Genomic DNA, 21,749 nt, shown 5'->3' with positions numbered 1-21,749 from the left:
AAAATCAGCAGGACCCATAATGAGGGTATGTTTAATACACGAGGAGCTTAAGGTTTATCCCACACACATATGCTTAAAATTCTGCAAAATTTCATAATGGTAAAATAACTTTTCTTAAATTACCCGTGAATTGTATAATTGTTGGAAAAATGAACCACCATTGAATTGGATCATTTTGGGGTCAACGCGTTTTGTTGCATTGCTTTCCTGTTCCTGGCAGATGTGAGGCTATTCCTGAGCTGCTACAGTAATTGTGGTCAATTTGCAGGCTTCCAGTGTCAGGATTTTCAACCACAAAGAGCTTATTTTGGTCCAAGCAGAACCCTTTATAACATTACACACATCGAGGAGCATGTTTGACATTGATTTAATTGAACACACACACACAGGGGTTATTAAAGGGATAGTCGATGCACATTCCCAACTTAATGCATTGGACTTGAGCTTTACAGGCTAAACATTTTATTTGATCCTTCAAAAAAAATCACGTTTTTAATTTTATCCCGTGGCTTATGTAACACTCTTACTGCAGAGGTACTTTACTTCATTGGTTGCCATTTCGCAAACAACTTAAATTATTTGGTACAACTGTCAAACGAAGGTTAGAGTTTGCACAGGATCATCTTCCGTTTTAATTCAAGGTGAACAGTCGAGTAACGGTGGAATGCCTGCAGGTTGTCGAGTCGATGAAGCAAAGCAGTTCTGAAATAGACCTTTCGTCCATTAATGTAGGGGATTTTAGGTAAAAACACAAAAAGGATTAAAAAAAGTGCAAGAGCTTACAGAAATATGGGAATGTAAGACGAGGTCAGCGTTTGCCGTCCGATGATGCCAAGACAATCTGGCTGCAGCCAGTGATAAAGGCGGGACCACAGTTTTCATTTTTCTCATTCCACGTGGCTTAGAGCCGGCTGTGGTTCCCAGCACGTAGAAGCCCTGGTCGAAGACGGGTGCTCGTCGGCGTGAGGGCGAGCAGGTGTGAGCACACATCCATCAGCAGCCTGCACGGTGCCGCGCCGCGCACGTACGTCCGCGGTGGGAATGCCCCCATCCCACCGGGCGAGGAATTTACACTGTCACCGCATTTCAGCACCTACCCTTGCGCTGCCAAGTAAGCATCACATGTATCATATTCGATTGCAAGTTTTGTACAAAAAAATGTAGGAATCAACGTTGCGTTCTCAATGAAAGAAAAACAAGTTTTGTTTCATGAGCACAGTGGCTTATCACTTCTTGGGGAGATTTGTATGAGAGTATAATAGTCACGAAATTGAGCTACTTTCAGGAAAGGAAAGACATTTTCAATACCTGTTGGAAACAACGCTCCACATGCCCTACATCAACGCTAATTGCGAATGGCAAGCCATCTGCTCAGTATTAAATGAGTTGATTATCATGCACCAGAAATCTAGCAAGAGCTAATACATAATAAAGTGTGTCCTTTGATCTCATTGAGGGATTTTAGGTGCCACTCTTTTTTCTGCTATAAGTTAGAGCTCGGCCTTAGTAATAGTTTAACATATTTAATCTTACAGGAATATTTCAGATATCCAAGTTTAAAACATATAATTTGTGTTTTAATAGTAAACATATCATATGGGACAATACATGTAAAGAGTGTTTTTTTAATGTCCCTCTCAAGAATACTTAACAATGGGCAGTCATTTTATGTAAGTATGTATGTTGAACTTATTTTAAAGGTCAATACAACCACGAGAAGATTGACATAATTTCTCAAATGGCTGACAATTTACATAGTTTTACAACTTTCTTGGTACAAATGAAAACTTGTGAAATGTTCAAAATATTAAATTGTTCAAAATTACATTTAACTGAAGCAAGTCCTCTGTACCAAATGCCACTTCTTGCTATGTATTACATTGTATACTGTTGCTTTTTTTAAACAGATACAGAAAATATCACTTCTCTGTTGCAAAGTGGTTTATTATAAATATGAGATAATAATATAAATATTACGTTGTTTTTTGGAAAGTTAAGAAATATAGAACTAGTAAAGTCACATAGATGAAAAATAATAATACAATGAAAATAACTCATTGAAATCACGACGTTTCGGAGGTAACACAAGCTTCCGTCATCAGGTGGAACTGCCACAGCTAAATTTTGCTAGTTATTTTCATTTTATTATTTTTATCATTATTTTAATTTTTCACCTACGTGACTTTACCGAAAGAACCAAAGAGTATATATCCTTGCAGTCACGAAAACTTCAAATCTAGAATCTACACGTCACTGATTATCATACTGACATTGCCATACACTTTGACTAACACAACTCCATGGTTAAATCTTGAAAGCTTTGGTGACTGCAGGAATTCATATTATTTGGGTCTTTCGATACCGAAAGACCCAAAGAATATGAACTCCATGGTTGTTATCAGAAAACATTATATTGTTGTAAATGTTTCCATTTTATCATTAACTTTTTTTAAAGCAGAAGACAAATAATATAACCCACTCCAAATTAACAATGTCCAAAGACACAATGTGCTCTGTTTCATGCCACTTGCTTGGGTTTTGACCTGTCCAACCTTGGATTGAGGGGAGTGCATTACCTTTGATTTGAGCCTACTGTACAACAGTGATGATAATGCATTATTGATGATGATGCATTTAAGCAGCTTGTGTGGCATGTAAAATATGACTCAAATGGAAGAAGCGTGTCTCCAACTCATAACTTAAAGAAGATGTGTTGCTACAAAGTAAAGAATGCATGACTTGGCTCAGACAAATGTGAACGCATCCAATTCTAAACAGCTGTGGGAATATGCCTCAGAAAGATTCAGTATAATATATTGTTTCTAGAATTTTGCTATAAATACAACCCACAATGGACAATTCGTGTAAGTTGCGACTGCTCTTTAGCATAATGAGTTTTTTTTATGAAAATGTACTGTCACACAATTGAAAGATGGTTGATATTTTTATTTGATAAAAGAAATCTGTTACAAAGTATTAGGAATAATTCATTTGGAATGATTGCATGTGTAGATATTGTGCTTCCCGTAAGAAAAACTGTAATACTAAGAAAGAAGGCCGTTTCCTCACTTCACTTTTTGGGTGTGACAATTCCTTCAAGCTGGGTCTGAAAAAAATAAAACAAAAAACAATTCAGCCTTGCTATATACTGGTTTACATGACATTATAATAGCATTTATGTGTCTGATTTTTGGTTTAGATCATAGAGTAAAAAATATAGTTGATCAAAAAAATTAGGGTAATAAAAATAAATAAAGTATTACATTTCTGTGCTTCTGAGAATTATAAAATAGAAGTGTACATGGCTTGTTCTAACTATAGTAATTGCTCCCAAAAGGTATCAAACATGCACTGTTAAACAATTCGGATGTGACTTTACTTAATGTTAAGGAATGTATTTTCCATGTAAAGGCCTTACTACCAATAAGGCAATGCAATGATGCCTGTGCAACAAATGTTCAGTGCTGAGTTTGCATCAAGAAATCCGCCATCTGGCATTACAATCTGGGAATGAGTGAAAAAAAATGTAACAAGAGTAATCGGTATAACGAGTTTGATAATTCCAGGAAGCATGGCAATTCAATGATTAATTTCTATTGTAATGTCTAATTTTAGACGCGCTTGCACATTGACTAATGAACTTTAAAAGCATTTAGTGGAGGGAAAGCTTATTATATCTGTAACATTACACTGTTTCATCTATTTCATGTGAGGAAAATAGAGGAACTGTAGTTCTGCAATAACTTAAGGAGTATTTAAATTAGTTATGTAATGTATAAACATTACAAATGTAATAAAGTATACCAATATATGAACATATATTTATGCTTGTGTAGTGGTGGTATTGACGTGCGCCGACTGTGACAGTGATGGATCACGGGGCGGCGCGGGGTGCGGGGTTGGGCACGCGTTGTGGGCGTGGTGTGGACGCGCGCGCCGGGAGTGACAGATGACGAGGCGGCGCGGAGTGAGTGGTGAGGCACGATGAGATGTGGGAAAAGAGGATCGTAGCCAGCACCCGGCGATTGGTAGAATAAGTGGGTGCTCGCAGCGACGTCCGCAGGTGGGGTATAAAGGGGGACGCGCGAGAGCACTCGGGGAGAGTTACCCAGTTGAAGACCCGAAGACGGAGCTGAAGACCTAGTGAAGCCGAGTAGCTCAGTGGCGTTAGTCGCCGAGTAGCTAAGTGGATGTTGGTCATCCGAGTAGCTCAGTGGGCGTTAGTCGCCAAGTAGCTAAGTGGGTGTTTGTCACCCGAGTACTAAGTGGATGTTGGTCATCCGAGTAGCTCAGTGGCGTTAGTCGCCAAGTAGCTAAGAGGATGTTGGTCATCCGAGTAGCTCAGTGGGCGTTAGTCGCCAAGTAGCTAAGTGGGTGTTTGTCACCCGAGTACTAAGTGGATGTTGGTCATCCGAGTAACTCAGTGGGCGTTAGTCGCCAAGTAGCTAAGTGGGTGTTTGTCACCCGAGTACTAAGTGGATGTTGGTCATCCGAGTAACTCAGTGGGCGTTAGTCGCCAAGTAGCGAAGTGGGTGTTTGTCACCCGAGATACAAAGTAGGTGTTAGTCACCTGTAACCAAGTTTGATAAAATAAAGAGTGTGTTACCCGTGAAGTCGTCTCCCGTGGAGTTACTACATTACAACTGGCGTCAGAAGTAAACCTGTCTTCAAGAAGTATGGACACAAGGAAGACTACCCGTACCCACGAGCGAGGTCGGGATGACGACGGCGTACCGGGGACACCAACCTCGGGAGGAGAGGACGAGGAGTGGCCGCCGATGCAGCACCTCGCGGTGATGGCCGACGCTCTGCTTGCCTCCGACACCAGCCTCCAAGACGCACACTCCCGGTTGGCGGAGTTGCTGCTCGCCGCCGCTGCAATCTTGGCCGAGATCTCCGTTCCAGCGGGCGGGAAAACGGCTGCGGGGTTGGAGGAAGGAGCGAGGCTGGCGGGATCCCGCCGAAAGGCGCTTCGCGCCAAAAGTCTGGAAGTTCCCGCCGGTTTTGAGGGGCCGCCATTGATTGGCGGGAAAGACGGACGCCACGTGGCCGGACACCTCCGCGCAGCGCAGCCCACGTCATCGGCGCGCGCCGGAGCCCTCCATTTTGCGCCTGACAACCGAGCCGACATTTTACACAACTCCAGCGGAGCGCGGGAAAATCTCTCCGACGTCGACGACGATCGGGTCCTCCAGCAAAGATTGCCCGCGCTGTCGGCGTTCAAGGCGGATGGGGGCGACTGGGGAGCCTTCCAACGAAGGTTCCTCGCTCATCAGGAGATGTCGGGGTGGTCCGACACCACTGCCCTGCGTGCGTTGCCAGCGATGCTTGACGACGACGCGCTTGCAGCCTTCACATCTGCTGCAAGGTCGTCCCGCTCTACGCTCCAGGCCGCACTACACCTGATGGCGAAGGTGTTCGGGCCGCCCTCCACGTGCCGCCACCAGTTCTACGATCGGCGGAAGGTGGCTGGGGAAACGACGCTAGCCTACCGCACGGCACTGCTCGCCTTGGCGGACGCGGCTTTTCCCCGCATGGATAAGGAGGGGAAGGACGCCATGGTGACGGAGCAGCTGCTGGTGTTGGCCCACGAGTTGGGGGTCCCCATCAACGTGGCAGACGAGATGGAGATCTGCTCCCTGGCGATCGCCACGAGCATTCACGCGTACGAGGTCCTCAAACGCAAGCCGGGGGTCGTCTGCAAATGGCCGGGGAATGCGGCACTGGCCGCCACGATCGCCGAACCTCAGCCAGCTGCGGTGCAGGAGCGGGGCTTCGCTGCATCGTGTCCGGGGGAGTGGAGAACGGGAGGTCGTTCGCCCACACGTTCGCCCCGCAAGCTGGAGCAACCGAAACCTACGACGTCCGTCGTCTGCTACAACTGCGGCCTTCGGGGTCACGTCGCAGCCGGGTGCCGGGCCCCGCGGCCGCGCGCCGCAGGACCACGTCGGGACGACGACCAGGGCCACAAGTCATCCCAACAAAACCCGGCAAGTCGCGGCACCTCACACGTTCGGTCCACAAACACGGCACATTCGGGTCGCCGCTTCGCGGTGGGGGGTTCGCGGCTGGGTGCCGGGGGTTCAATTCGGCGAGGGGGGTCCGTACGCGGCCCGCAAGCAGTCGAGTGGTCCGATTTGGCCCACAGGATCGTGGCTGCGTCAGCCGGGTCGTCCGTGGTAACGGGGTTCATTGACGGGGTTGAGGTCCGGGTGCTTGTTGACACGGGTGCGTCGGCCACCATCATCTCGGACCTTATTTATAACATTCTTCCCGTCCAAAGTAGACCCCTTCTGCCAGTAGACGTGCCATTTTATGCGGCAAATGGGGGATCCCTGGGGATCATCGGCCAGATTCGGGCGACTATTTGCATTGGGGACATTAAATTAGCGGGCCCTATTTTTGTATCATCATCGCTGGCCGTTCCCTGTTTGCTAGGTACGGACTTTTTGTCAAAAATGCCCATCAAAATTCTTATTGATCAGGCCTGCATAGAGCTTCCGTCAGGTCGGCGGGTTGCCTTCTTGTCGAGCCCTATCGAAGTGCGCACGGTTTGTGCGACGGTGCAGGCGCTGGCGACTCACACTGTACGGGTACCCCCGGGATCGCAAATGTTAGTACCCCTTCGGTTCAGGAAGCCACTCGAGGTGGGTGCGGAGGCACAGGGGGTGCTGTTGGGGCCGTCAAACAGAGCCAGTAAGGGCCTCGACTTAGCGGTTGCTCAAACCGTGGTGAGAGGGGACAGTGAGCCGTTCGTAATGGTCCTGAATACGGGGTCGCGGCCGGCCGTAATTGCGCAGGGAACGGTGCTGGCTCACGCCGCGCCGCTGCCCGTTGAGGAACGGCTCGTGGCTCAAGCAGATTTTACTGTCGAGTCGCATCCTCAAAGTGATGAGGGGACTGAGTGGTTGGACTCGCTGTGTGCGGGTTCTGCTAACTTGTCCGGGGTGCAATTGGGAGCATTGAGGGGTTTGCTCATCGAGTTTGCTGACGTGTTCAGCAAACATAAGTACGATATCGGCTGCACTGACCTGTTGCGCCACCACATAGCTACAGGGGACGCGGCCCCTATTCGTCAGAATCCCTTCCGGCTCAGCCCGGCCGAGAAGGAACATGTGCAATCGGCGGTTAATGATATGTTGGCGGCCGATATCATTTCGCCCTCTTCTAGTCCGTGGGGTGCTCCTATTGTCCTAGTAAAGAAACAGGACGGGTCCTTGCGGTTTTGTGTCGATTTCCGCCGCTTAAACAAAATCTCGATGGCGGATGCGTATCCGCTCCCCAGGATGGATGAGTCGCTGGATGCCTTGGCGGGAGCGCAGTTTTTTTCCACACTCGATCTGCTTTCTGGATTTTGGCAATTGCCACTCGATAACGAGTCTAAACCTAAAACTGCTTTCCGGACACCTGGGGGCCTTTTTGAATTCAACCGTTTGCCCATGGGCTTACATTCCGCTCCCGCCACGTTCCAGAGACTCATGGAATTGGTTTTGTCGGGCCTCCAATGGGATACCTGTTTGATTTATCTTGACGATATTATCGTCTTTAGTCGGACTTTCGAGGAGCACCTCCAGCGACTGAGAGCGGTGTTCCTCAGGATGCGTTCCGCTAAGATAAAATTTAAACCGGCTAAATGTTTTCTGCTTCGGGAATCGGTCAGGTATTTGGGCCATATCGTGAGTCGTTCAGGGATCTCGACGGACCCTGCTAAGACGCATTGCGTCAGCTCATGGCCAACGCCAACCTCGGTCACGGAGGTTCGTAGTTTCATTGGTTTTGCCTCCTATTACCGTCGTTTTGTCAAGCAATTTGCCACCATAGCCAAGCCCCTGCACGCTTTGACGGCTAAGGGTGTGAGGTTTCACTGGGGGGCAGAGGAGGAGGATGCGTTCTGCTCCCTCCGTGACGCTTTGGTGCAGGCTCCCCCCTTGTGTTACCCCGATTTCACACAACCGTTTTTGCTTGACACGGACGCCAGCAATACGGGTATCGGGGGGGTGCTCTCACAGTTGGTCGGGGGGGTTGAACGGGTGGTCGCCTACGGTAGTAGGGTTCTTTCCCCCGCAGAACAACGCTATTGCGTAACTCGTCGTGAATTGTTAGCCATTGTGTTTTTTACACAGCAATTCAGGCCGTATCTTTACGGCCGTCATTTTACGGTCCGGACGGACCATGCGGCTCTACAATACGCTATGCGCGTGGCGCAGCCATCGGGCCAATTGTCCCAATGGTTGGAGGTCCTTCAAGACTACCAATTCACGACGATTTACCGCAAGGGGTTGCGGCACTCAAACGCGGACGCCTTGTCGCGGTTGCCGCCGTGCACGGACTGCACATGTTTGTTGGGATCAGCGCGGTGCAAACCCCCGGTCGCCGGCACCCCGGGAGTTGCGCTCGCCGCCACTGACACCCCGGGAGAGGACGCCCCCACGGGGAGGGATTCGCTGTTGTCGTTGCCCCTCATTGAGTGGGGCCGCCTCCAGATGTCCGACAGCTCCCTACTTACGCTGCGTCGGAAAGTTGGCGCTCCCGAACAAGGGGAGGCGCGGGTCGGTTCCTGGGTGTGCAGACAGGGCCTGTTGATGAGGTGGGACAACATGTCCCGGCGTCACGTGCTCGTTGTGCCTGTTGCTATGCGGGGTAGGGTTGTTCTGGCAGCTCATGAACGGCTCATGCATCTGGGTTTTCACAAAACGCTCGCCCTAATCCAGCGAGACTATTATTGGCCGGGGATGGGTAACGACGTGGCGAATATTCTTAAGGGATGCGTAGGGTGCGCCAAAAGGAAACCGCCACCATTGGCAGCTAATCCACCGCTGCAATCCATTCAGGTTTCGCGTATAAACGAATTGGTAGCGTTGGACATCTTGGGGCCCTTTCCGGTTACACCAAGGGGAAATAGGTTCCTGCTGGTTGGCGTGGAATACTTCACCCGATGGCCTATGGCATGGCCGCTCGCCAACCAGTCGGCTGCGGCGGTGGCGGACGCCTTTGTCCAGGGTTATGTGTTGGACAAGGGCGCCCCCGAACGCTTGCTGACGGATCAAGGGAAGAATTTTTCGAGCGTTTTGTTGCGCGAGGTGTGCGACCTGTTGGGTACAAAGAAAGTGCGTACTTCCCCCTACCACCCGCAGACGGACGGGATGGTTGAGCGTCTGAACAGAACGATTACGTCTATGTTGTGCCAACAGGTCTGCGACGATCAGGTTGATTGGGACTTACAGGTGCCGGGGGTACTCGCGGCCTATCGAATGGCCCCTCATGCGGCGACAGGGTTTTCCCCATTTTTTCTTATGTATGGGCGGGAGGCCGATCCGGCCATGGACGTCCAACTGGGGATTTCCCAGCCACGTGCAAAATCTAAATTGGCAGACCACATCAAATTTAATATCGCCAAATTGACTGAAGCGCGGGAGGGGGCAAGGTTGAATTCGCGGTCGCGGCAAATTGCAAACGAGATATTGCATGAGCGGAGGGTGCATACGCATGATTGGAAACCAGGCGATAAGGCCTGGCTGCATTGTCCACATGCACCGTTGGCTACGTCCCCCAAGTTGTTGAGACCTTGGAGGGGACCGGTGGAAATTGTGCGGGTTGCACGGCCCCAGAGTATACAGATTAAATGGGGGAAACGCCGTTGGTATGTGCACCCCTCCCGACTGAAGCCCTATGCGGCACCGTGTGACCCCGTTCTGTGCCGTGACGACCGGGCGTGTGATGTGACCGTCGACTCGGGGAGGGAGGTGTCGCAGGCTGCTCCTCACGTGTCTCCACCTGACCCACCCCCAGGTGCCTCGGGCTTGACGGCTGCTGACCGTCGAGAGCCTGAACTACGGGGCACGCACGAGTCCTCGATGCCTGGCCGATGTCTTCCTGAACCGCCGGCACCACCGGACGTTCAACCGCGTCTGGTGCCGTACGACGGACCGGCAAGGCGGACTCGGGCTAGGTCTCAACAATTTTCATGAGGACGGTTTTTTTGTGCTCTACACCGAGCTCGCCCGGTGTTCCCCTCTGCCGGGGTAATGTCCCGTTGTAGGGGCGCTCGAAAGAAAAGGGGACACTGCACGAGTCGAAAGAAAAAAAAAAAATTTCCATTTTTTTTTTTTTTGTATACACATTGCTATTGTCACTCGCCGGTTTGTATATATTGTTCTATTGTCGCGGTGGCATTGGTTGAGGGTTGCGGATGGTGGTGTTCGCGTCGTGTTGTGTTGTTAGCTTAGTTGTTGTTCTTGTTGTTGTGTTGTGTTACGGGGCACACAGGGAGGGTTTGTATATTTTTGTAGCAGCCGGGGCGGCTGCGAGCTATGTGGTAGGGGGTGATGTAGTGGTGGTATTGACGTGCGCCGACTGTGACAGTGATGGATCACGGGGCGGCGCGGGGTGCGGGGTTGGGCACGCGTTGTGGGCGTGGTGTGGACGCGCGCGCCGGGAGTGACAGATGACGAGGCGGCGCGGAGTGAGTGGTGAGGCACGATGAGATGTGGGAAAAGAGGATCGTAGCCAGCACCCGGCGATTGGTCGAATAAGTGGGTGCTCGCAGCGACGTCCGCAGGTGGGGTATAAAGGGGGACGCGCGAGAGCACTCGGGGAGAGTTACCCAGTTGAAGACCCGAAGACGGAGCTGAAGACCTAGTGAAGCCGAGTAGCTCAGTGGCGTTAGTCGCCGAGTAGCTAAGTGGATGTTGGTCATCCGAGTAGCTCAGTGGGCGTTAGTCGCCAAGTAGCTAAGTGGGTGTTTGTCACCCGAGTACTAAGTGGATGTTGGTCATCCGAGTAGCTCAGTGGCGTTAGTCGCCAAGTAGCTAAGAGGATGTTGGTCATCCGAGTAGCTCAGTGGGCGTTAGTCGCCAAGTAGCTAAGTGGGTGTTTGTCACCCGAGTACTAAGTGGATGTTGGTCATCCGAGTAACTCAGTGGGCGTTAGTCGCCAAGTAGCTAAGTGGGTGTTTGTCACCCGAGTACTAAGTGGATGTTGGTCATCCGAGTAACTCAGTGGGCGTTAGTCGCCAAGTAGCGAAGTGGGTGTTTGTCACCCGAGATACAAAGTAGGTGTTAGTCACCTGTAACCAAGTTTGATAAAATAAAGAGTGTGTTACCCGTGAAGTCGTCTCCCGTGGAGTTACTACATTACACTTGCATGAAGGTGCCTCACATATTTATTTATATGGCCTGTATTGATTGTCTCTGGATTGCCTATGTCTGAGAAGTTGTTGGTATGATTCGTTGCTAGCCTATGGGGGTTGGTGTTAGTGTAACTAAGATGGCTCTGTAGCAGCGATTGCATCATTGTATGTATGTACGTATGTATGGTGAACCTCTTTCGCACCGTACGTAGCCAACCGTGCTAATTGGAGGTGCTTAATAACCATGGGAAGAGTTTCATGACCGTGGCCTGGCTGGGTGTTGTCGTGTGTCCTGCGCGGTACCTTGAGCTGCTGGTTCGTGCGCTTGAGGAACTGGATTTCCTCCGCATGCTTCTTCTCGTCCACCTGCCGTCGCTCAGCCTCGCGCTTCTCGATAGCCTCACACTTGGCCTTCTGCTCATTCACGGCGCGTTCCAGTTCGCGCTTTTCCTCCTCCAGCTCGGCGATCTGTGCACGTGATAGGCAGCAACGGCCAGTGTCTTCGCTGGCCAAGCACTAATACACCCGTTTTCATGGGCACTGCACGGTCTGCAGGTCAGGGCGTGCAACCACTGTGGGTGTCGTTGGTGTTTAGACACCACCAACATTTAGAGATATGGATAAAAGACACGTAAAATGTTGGACAACAATCATGGTATGTTTGAGTTCACACTTTTCGCCCTAAAACCAGCTGACAAAGGCATGTATGTTGAATTTATTTGGCACAAAAAGTAGCCAACTGTGCTAATCGGGGGTGTAGGGGAAGGACAACAATCTGAACACAAAAAGCAGTTCTAAAGAAAATAGTTTTCCGTCTTGATTTAAGAGTCCATAGCTCCCGTGGCTTCCTAATATCTGAAGAAAGAACATTCCAGACGGCCGCAGAAGTGTATCTGAAAGCGCGCAATGTGGTAACCGTCTTTGTTCAATGGCTAGCCAAAAGCCGTCCGATAAAAGACACCCATAAAATGTAAATTCCCATTTCCTTAGAACAGTTTTTTTTTGTTTAGTTTGTTGTCCTTCCTCCGCACCTCCGATTAGCACGGTTGGTTATGTACAGTGCGAAAGAAGTTCAACATACATTGGACAACAATCAGGGTATTTTTGAGTTCACATTTTTTTCTCCCTACAACCAGATGAAAATAATGCTGATTATGCTGAGAATGGAATGTTAAAATACAAAGCAGCGCATGGACAGTCGGCTCAGTACTTAGTCAGTAATTCAGCAGATAGCCATATCCTTGTGAACCAATTGGCCGTGTATACTGGGTGTGTATCACTGAATGTGCATATTATTAAAAGCAGGTGTCAAAATCCATAAACAGGTGTTTTCCTATTCAGCGACATTTAATGCCACAAATGTTTATAGGCACAAATTATTATTGAATCATGCAAATTGAGGCGATTTACAATGCTGGGTTAGAGTTTCAGCGGTGGTATATAGCATGGAGAGAGATTAGCTAGTTACATACTTACATGCGGTCTCTAACGTAGGAAATTAAGGTTGGTATTATATACCATTTGTGTGCAAATCAGAACCTGATGGGTATTTACTTTATACTGCTCTTCAACATGCAGTGAGCTTAGATGGGTATATAGTATATGCAGCTGGTGCCTCTTGTTAAAGTACTGCAATGTGGGTTTGCTGCTTTACTAATGTAGATGCAGTGCAGTGCTACCTACCTTCTTTTCCATGTCGGCTTTGCCCTGCTCAGCCTGCAATGCTTTGCGCATGCCAAATGCCACGCTGCTCTCGTACAGTGTCTGGAAGGCAGCGATGGTCATACGAATCTCGTCCCGCACTCGTAATAGCAGTAGCCCCCTCTCTGCGCAGTTAATGGTCACTTGCCGGATCAGCTCATCTGGGGACGGACCAAAAACACGCATTGTGGTGTGCACAGCATTCACATTCCAGTGTTAGGTCACCTGTTTTGCAGTGCGTTTTCTGACCCCGACACACATTTTTAACCCCCCCTAAACACATTGCATACTGTAAATTCCCATCAAAAGGATCAGAGAAAAGCCACTACAAGAAACCCATTTGCTTGATTCACATGAGCTCGGCCACTGATCAAGCTGTTAAATATATACCTCGGCCATAACCTGTGGAACAAAAATGGCATCTAAGTACAGCTGGGCTTTTCAATTACCATACTTAAGTAACCGATTATTCTACCGATTATCAGTTTGATTGTTCGACTAATCGGATAACACAAACATAGTTGGGGAAACAAGCCTCGCTTCCGTTCCCACGTATGCCGCTCGACAGGAACTTGGAGGTGACCCGCATGGCTTTAGAACGTCACCAGCAGCATCAGTTGCACCACGCGGTTTCTAGGGGGTTTCCTACCTTCAAGAAGCAAGATGTGTGAAGGCAGCCACCATTTTAATAGGGCCCAGAGTAATCGATATCAAAATTAGTCGATTATAATTTTAATCGCATAATGAACTTCATTGACTAATCACCCCAAATCTACTCTTAACAGTATATATGTGCTTGTGTGGTGGAGCTTCTGCGTGAGATTATCTAAGAGTACAAGGTTGAGTACTGTAATTAATTGAGATGTAAATTTTTTGGGGTGATGAGGTGTGAAGATGAAAGGAGGATGAACATGAAAGGAGTAATGCAGTAAATAGGCATAATAGTATGGGTAAGTAAATTGGATTGAAACACATAGTTCATATTCATACAATGACATCAATACATTATATAGGAATATTTGGATAGGTTAAGTAGGAATAGGATATCAGAATATATAATGAGGCAAGGGGTTGGACAGAAAAATTTAATAATTAAAGACAACATTTTTATAAGATTGTAGATATGAAAGAAAATAACAGACAATTGAGTAGATTACAAATGGGTGCTTGATTATTCCAGATAAGTTAATAATTAAGGATGTGAGGAGCAAGGTGTGAATAATAGAGATATAAAAACAAAGATAGGGCATCCATTGTAGAGAATATTTACGCGATCTAACCCAAAAAACCTCTATTATGGATGATAGTGGTCACAAAAGCCTACGTGTTAAACTGACAGGGCACTCAATTGACTATGGCAAGATGAGTGCTTTGTGCTGTAGGATATTTTAATGACATTGCAGGAAGTGAGAGAATGCAAGAAATGGTAATGTAGAGAATGATGAATGACAAACAACACGAATGAAGGATGCGCCTAAGGGAGGGTTAAGGAGTAACGTGATGGAGGCATCAGTTTGGGATTTATATGCATAAAAGGACTTAAGTACTCAAGGACCTTGTGGCACATGGTCAGCATGAGATGATGATGATGATAGAATTGGGGGAGAAGTTGTCCTGTAGTTCGGGGTGAGAACTAGAGCCAGGAGATTCTCACGATTCTTCACTATTCCATTATTGGAATCAAATATGATTCTGAGCAGGAATCAAATACGATTTGTGGGATTGGCAGGAATATGGAATTGTGGGGTTTCCAAGGCTGTGTGGAGCCAGGAATGTCATATAAAAAAAGGCAGGGCCCATGATAGGGCTTGGATGGCCTGAATGCCCATTGCTGAGGTTATTGTTTAGCAGGCTCTGCCAAAGCTTGAGACGCTCACTTGCAGCGTATACAATGTACAGTGCCGGAAAGGCATACTGCTGTTAAGTGTTTAACTATGTGGTTGATGTGATTGATCTGAATTGTAATGTTGAGGTGCCTTATAGAGCGTTCGAGGATCCTATTGTCAGTATCTGAAGATGTTCTGTACTAGAAAGATCTGGAGACTCATGACTGCCATGAAAATCCAAAGTAAATGTTCTGTCCACGTCATTCTGACTGGTCAGGATTTGTCAGCAAATGATCTTGATTATGTCAAATGGCAAATACCTCATATGCATGCCAGCCTGTTTTTTTGTGTCAAGAACGCTCCCTTTTAAAGGTTAATGGTCACTGAGAATGCATGACTAATGGCCATGATATCCTAGGTATTGATGGATCCAGTGTAATGCAACTGGTAAATAAAATCTCTAAAAAAGCATTTAATAACTTGTGAAAATAAATCCTGTATTTAGAATAGAGAAAAACGTTGTTGAAAATGTGTGCTGCATCAATGTAATACATATTATGTATTTAAATAACTGAAGACATTCAGACAATTAACTGCATTAACACTGAATAGAAACATCTGATTAGTTGTAATATGTATTAAAAGTTTTGAAATAATATAAGGAAGTTCAATTTCACGTCATCTCAGCTCATTAATTTCCAATGTAAAATGCACAGTAAGAATGCACCATATTGTGCTTTGGAAACAAAATGAAGTGATCATGTATCATTCAAGCATTTTGACTGATATTAGTCATTATAAAGTCATACAATAGCAGCGTATCACAATGTCCCTGGAGCAGAATGATTATAATCCAGACAGCCGAGCTTGCGCTTTGATCAATCTTCGCTGCAGCAGGCCCTCGAGTAATTACATCTTCGCACGGGAGCCCAAATTAGCCTAAACCTTTAAACCCCGTGGTTCTCATAAACGGCCCAGAGGGTCCTGAGCCAGAGGAGGCCAACCAGGGTGGATGTCCCCTGGAGGAAAACCAGGGGCGGAAGGTTCAGGGTTCTCCGATTTTCAGGCGATTTCCCCAGACTTAGCCTTGACAGATGTTGTGCCATGTGGAAGCACAAGCCAATGTTTTTGATTGTTAGGACTGCTATTTCGTGTGGTTGAAAACACAGCAATGAAATATGTGATCACAAATTACCTGATACAAAACTGAGTGTGTATAATTATCAACCATTATGCAGTGGCATATTGATAGGCCTATTGTTTAAATACATTGCATGGTGGCCATATAATGAAGGCTGTATTAAATGCTAATGTGTATATTACTGTTTGTGTGTTTATCCAGGTTAAACTGAAGTGTATATCACTTTTGTGTGTAATAAATTGCATATATGCATGCTCATATATAAGATGCATACCGAGTAACACATGACATACCTTAGTTCTTCTCCCTTGGAAGAGTAAATCTAAAATGTAACTAGAAAAATAATATACATAAAGTACATTTTATTTAAAACATTAATATAAAGTTGATTTGAAGCTTTCGTGACTGCAGGAATCCATACTCTTTGCTTCTTTCGGTAAAGTCACGTAGGTATAAATAAAATAAATCACGACGTTTCGGGCGCAACACAAGCGTCCGTCATCAGGTGACGGACGCTTGTGTTGCGTCCGAAAAGTCGTGATTTATTTTATTTTATACCTACGTGACTTTACCAAAATAACCAAAGAGTATTAATTTAAAGATAAATCTTTTGTTGTTGTCACAACGATGTCAGAATTCAGCAATAAAAAAGCACTGTCATATTTATGTTAAACTATGGTATCTGGCTCAAAGACCCATAATAAGTTTATTTTCTGAACAAAGGAGGCAATATAAATTGAATGGCTTTGAAAACAAGATACACATCAGGTGAACTAAAATGAATGAGCCAATAGTTGATTCCTACTGCATTTTAGGTTGTATGCAAGAAAACTGCATAGGCAGATTCCAAGCTCCATAATCTCTCATTAATCAGCTTAAGACACATCTGTTCTGATGAGCAAACAAGGAACTCTAAACCTGGCTCTGTGCCTCCAAGTCATCATCAAATCTTAATTTGTGCACTTTGCTAAATATGTGCGTTTTACAGTTGTTTTATCATTATTAACATAAAATTGCCCTTGAAATCACTGCGTGCGTTCTTTAAAAAATATGTGGAATCATAGATGAGCAAGGAATGCAGAAAACCTCTGATCATGTATTGGAGTTAAAGCAATTTTAAAAAGGGACTTAAATGAGAGTGTTTTAGTTCCCAAGTGAACCTGAGGCAGTATCACCCTGCTTGCATGGAGCTGTGCTGGTGGTACTGTGATTATGTGTGTGCTATGCAATTGGAGAAGAACGAGTGCAGGCTATCTGTGGTGCAATCGCAGGCCACCGTTGAGCTTGCGAGTTCTCAGGAGGCTGAATCCATGCTAGACGCATCTGCATGAACTTGCATCGAGAAAGTTTAAAAATATTTAGTTAAAAATCTGCATGTGCAACGAGCCTAATTTCCTGTGAGGCACAACCTCAGTTGGAATGTTACCTTTGGTTGGTTGTTTTTTGTAACTCTAAGCCTCATGTTTAGAAGATTTATGAGATACACATGGATACATACATTTGTAGATGGAGGGATGGAGAAAGTATGGGAAGGAAATTACCTTGTTTGGCATAAACCTATATATCAGGGGTATACACTTGCTTGGGATCAGCTTGTAGCCGACACCTGCATAAGCTTCAAAAGTCTACATTTGCCCATGGTATCTTGCTTGGTCTACCTCTGTGTGTAATTATTAAAGTTTGTTTAACTTTTGTTCCTTCCTGAGAATTCTCATGAATACGTAAAAGTACATAATGGCACAGCTAATGTATACAAGGCTAGAATTCATGCCACATGTACTAATGCAGCTACCATATGTCCGTCCAAGTTAAAACACCTTCTTTCTGTTTTCCGTCACAATGGAAAAGAATAGTGATTGTTGACAGCAAGCCCTCAAAATTCCCCACACTTAAAAAATGGATGTTAATAACTGTTTGATTTTTTTCCGTTTAAATATCACCCATTAAAGCATTCACATATGGCTGTTGTGAGGTTTGCATTGTGTAAACTCGTAACATACTTTCCAGATCAATTTGTTTGAAATTAGTCTTGGTTTAAGCAGCACATTATTCATAAGTCTGCCACTTTCGCTCTGTCATGTCATCCATCACATGCGTACATTGAAAAACAAACATAGGTTGGACCACAGGTTACACATTAGGAATGCTCGCATGAATATTTTGGAGCTGAACTGTCAAAAGAATATCAGCTCACCAATTGTTTACGGAAGACATTCTGAAGACACGTGGAGCCAGGAAAAACATCCATTAAGCATATGTGTTGGTTGATTTGCTGATATCAGTTACATTATCTGTGTATTATCCTAGGAAAGCGTTTATGAAGCAGTTATTTTATTGAGATCTTAAAACGTTCAGCCAAGTGACTCAACTCAAAATTAATTCCGAGGTAAAGTTCGGTGCTTATATTATTTGTATTTTCAACTGTAATATTTATATAATGAAATATGAAAATGACATCATTTATTCATGCACTGCATAATATTTTAATGGCTGTTTTAGTGCAGCGCAACTCAATGTCATGCAAGTGTACGTGATTGATGTTTGGGATACCTATTTTTGGAATGACTGCACAAGATAGGTAGGAAAACAACACATTTCCCATCAAAGCACTTAAGGAACTAATTATGTGACCACTGTTCCTCGTCTGAGAATTAGTATTTAATGATGGGCATTTGGCCGATGTTGGGCCAAGTTCCATGGTGCAAGGCTTGCACTTAGAGGTGACTCAGTTCATCACGGTTTGCAACCAAACAAGGCAAAGGAAAGCACAATGTCTCAACAGATGGGGTGGCTGGTACCCGACTGATGTTTTGATTATTATAGTAAGGATTAAGGTTTTTGGTTTAGAGTAGTTACAGAATTTTCTGTGCGTTCCATAGCACTTCATGAGGTCCTGGATAGGGTCAAGCCCGGTTGTAGATTTCTAAGTTTAGGTTAATGGAGAGCCAAGTTGTTGCCATTAGTTCGAAGGCATTATATAGCCTGTGGCCGATCATACACTTAAACATGAGTTAATGCACAAAGTGGGGAGAATTTTTTCGTACTCATTTTAGCATGCACTCTGAAGTTGTCTTAGGTGAGAGGCTGGCATGTAATCATAATGCAATAAGAGTTTAATAAGCATACCGAAACACTGCGAGTAGAGCTCTCGGCGGACAGGGCAAATGCCGGTCTCGCGTGCCTGTCGCTGCTGCAGGCGGACATCCAGCTGCTCCTGAAGTTTTACCACGTCGAGGCGGGTGGCCGGCGTGCTTGACACCTGCTGCACCCACAGCTGTCCATCCTCCGTGATCTCCCTGCACCAGTAGCCCAGCAGCAACCAATTAAGCCAGAGCTTTCCAAATCTAAGTCTTGTGTACTACATTCTACGACACTCCCTTATCTCATGGTGCAAGTTTCTACTTTTAAGTATCCGTGTCTTTCACTTGTCAATGAGATGTGATTTTCATCCACCAACAGTTTGGTAAACACAAAATGTTGGGTATATGGGATTTCAGCACCTGCAGTTTGGAAACATGTTAACTTGAATGAACTGTAATGAATGAGACTTGTAAAGAAAATCCGTACCCAACAAAAGAAGCAATTTTAGGCTGTCTACATTGCTCAACAGTTGATAAAATAATGGAGTCCACGTGTAACACGTTTTTTCTAATATCTACAGTCCTCACACACATTTCCTAAGTACAAACAGCTGAAAAAGATATACATACAGTAACAATAACATTTATGTGACTTTTGCTTGACTTACATTTTCATTATTTAATACGATTTTCAATACAAAAGCACTTCGCATTGTGCACTTACATATTGTGACATTCCAATTTTACTGTCTCGTTTCATATTTTACCACGATATAAATTATCACAATCAATCAAAGCTACTTTGACGAAGACGGATAACCTTTAAACAACTTAATATGGTATAGTGAACTAAGATGTTATCAATTAGCTTTGAATATTGAAGAAAACACCTTGGAGGGAGGATTGCATTCAATATTTCATCAGTCTGGTCTCTTGTCGAATCCGCAGCAGGGGATTTTCCCTTGGGTGGGCTGGGAACGGGTCCGGTGTTTATTGGTTGCTGTGGATTGACTTTATTCGGATGAGCCTTGTTAAACAAACAACACAAATCAACAAAAGGCTGCCATTAGAAATGAATGCTTACAAAACATATGTTAGATATGTGTCGATGGAAATGTGGACTATAATATTCCTGCAACATTAAGGAAGTAACAGATGACATGTATATACTAGAAATAAAACACTTTTTCCGCTGATAATTATCAAACGCTAACTTCCCTAGGGAGATATTGGGTCTCCAATTACAGTAAACAATTAGGTCTGTATTTGCGTCCTTATACATCACACGTAAAAACAAAATCCAATTAAAGTAAATGCATCAGTGTACGGGTAAAAATACGTATAAATTATAATAAGTAAATGCTTGACAGTGATATAATTGATCAATATATGTGCAATACTTTGCAATGTTATATTGGCATGTGTACACTCGCAATTACCAGGTAAAGATCATGTTATTTGGCTGATGCAGGAAAGCAGAGACAAACAATATCAATGCCCTTAACCCAGAATTTCCCAACTTTTGTTACTGAAATAATGACAGTATTTTGAGGACCTTGAAAGTTCATTTTTATCGTAAACTTTATTTTATCAACTAAAAGTGATCCAGTTATTCATGTATGTTCCTTTCCACATCTCTATTTGTGTATATTGCTATCTGCATCTCTTTTTGCATGCAAAGACCCATCACAAGGTAGAAACACAAACAAATAGACAAAAAAATATGCATTTTTTAACTCAATTTCCCTGTACAAGAATACCGTTGAACCGTATGGGTTGACAGGTAACGCTGTCTTCAAACATCACCGCTCAAAACAGCAAAGCGAGGGCAAAAAAAGCACTTAATAACAGTGCACACATCTTGTACACAAAATGTATGTTTCGTTTAAAAAAACCCCCACATCAAACTTGGTAAGCGAAGTTAAACTTGAAGCGCTCCGTTTCTTAGGGTTCCTCGCTCTTACCCTCGGCGTCTTTTTCTCGGTGTTTTTCGACACCAGCAGCGGGTTATCGTATTTGACGAGTGAGTCTGCCGGAGGAATCATTTTGTGCCCGTTCTTCTTGTTCTCCTCACAATAAAACAACAAATCTTAAAACTTGGTAATCTCGTCAAGTTGCCGCGTCGGCTCACTCCGCCTCGAGTCGCGGCCTGGCGTGTGGGCGACGCGTCGTTACCATGGAGACGTTGCTAGGTGACGTCGCCGCGACGGCGACCGTGCGCGGTGGTTGCCGGGAACGGCGCGCGTCAGTTTTAAAAGGTCGCGATTCCAGCCAGAATGCAGCATCGGGAAGGATCCGCTGCAATCGATGCTTTATCGATGCTTTATCGATGCTTTAACAATCCACGATATGAGAATGCGGACGATGGATTGCTTCCCAAGAAAATGGCTTTACGTGTTTTATTGACGAGGTCTCGATGACGTGGTTTGGCCGTGAGCACGTGTCCGACGTTTGGGGCCGACATTTGTGACGATGTGTGACGAGGGGGGGGGGGTGAGAAATGTGACGTCACATCAAAATGCGCAACTTTAAATGGATATAGACAACACGTTCTACTTAATTAAATTGACTTTTTAATCAATGTTTTCTCCTACAACAGAGTGCAGCGCCACATTAAATACGCACTACAATGACAATAGTTTAAAGCGATTTGAAGCATGTTTTTTTTTGGGGGGGCGGGGGGGTAGAGCTTTGTGACGTCATATTTGAGGGGGGGTCAAAAATCGCGTGTCGTCATTTATGATCCAGCCGATGCCGTGGTTGTTCCCGCGGGTGTGTTTTGACCATAGCGTCGTGGACGTTGAAGAGTCCGTGGCGTTGTTCTCGAGAGTAGGCCACTGCGTGTTGGGAGTCATGGTCCAAATTTGCCGAGT

General features: G+C 45.5%; 1 protein-coding gene across 1 annotated transcript; it reads right to left on the bottom strand.

Annotated features, from left to right (window-relative positions):
* Positions 1–2,931: 2,931 nt before the first annotated feature.
* On the bottom strand, positions 2,932–21,063 carry DNALI1 (dynein axonemal light intermediate chain 1). Its single transcript, XM_078600402.1, has 6 exons — positions 20,841–21,063; positions 19,767–19,903; positions 18,923–19,092; positions 12,812–12,990; positions 11,432–11,596; positions 2,932–3,106 (listed from the first exon to the last, which is right to left on the bottom strand). Exons 1-6 carry the CDS (start codon positions 20,919–20,921, stop codon positions 3,071–3,073), a joined length of 768 nt encoding a protein of 255 aa, XP_078456528.1. The 5' UTR covers positions 20,922–21,063; the 3' UTR covers positions 2,932–3,070.
* Between the last annotated feature and the right edge of the window lie 686 nt (positions 21,064–21,749).

Source organism: Lampetra planeri, chromosome 14 (assembly GCF_965212315.1).
Source record: "Lampetra planeri chromosome 14, kcLamPlan1.2.h2, whole genome shotgun sequence".
In the NCBI taxonomy this organism is placed as follows: Eukaryota; Metazoa; Chordata; class Hyperoartia; order Petromyzontiformes; family Petromyzontidae; genus Lampetra; species Lampetra planeri.
Note: the sequence above shows the minus strand (reverse complement) of the source record. Positions and strands in the feature narration are given on the sequence as shown.

Bases quoted from the DNA above. Each gene is read 5' to 3' on its own strand.
- DNALI1 (XM_078600402.1), bottom strand. From the start codon at position 20,921: ATGATTCCTCCGGCAGACTCACTCGTCAAATACGATAACCCGCTGCTG. The intron at 19,904-20,840 runs GTAAGAGCGAGG...TTGTTTAACAAG, and splicing joins CCGAGAAAAAGACGCCGAGG to GCTCATCCGAATAAAGTCAA. The intron at 19,093-19,766 runs GTGTTTTCTTCA...CTACTGGTGCAG, and splicing joins AATGCAATCCTCCCTCCAAG to GGAGATCACGGAGGATGGAC.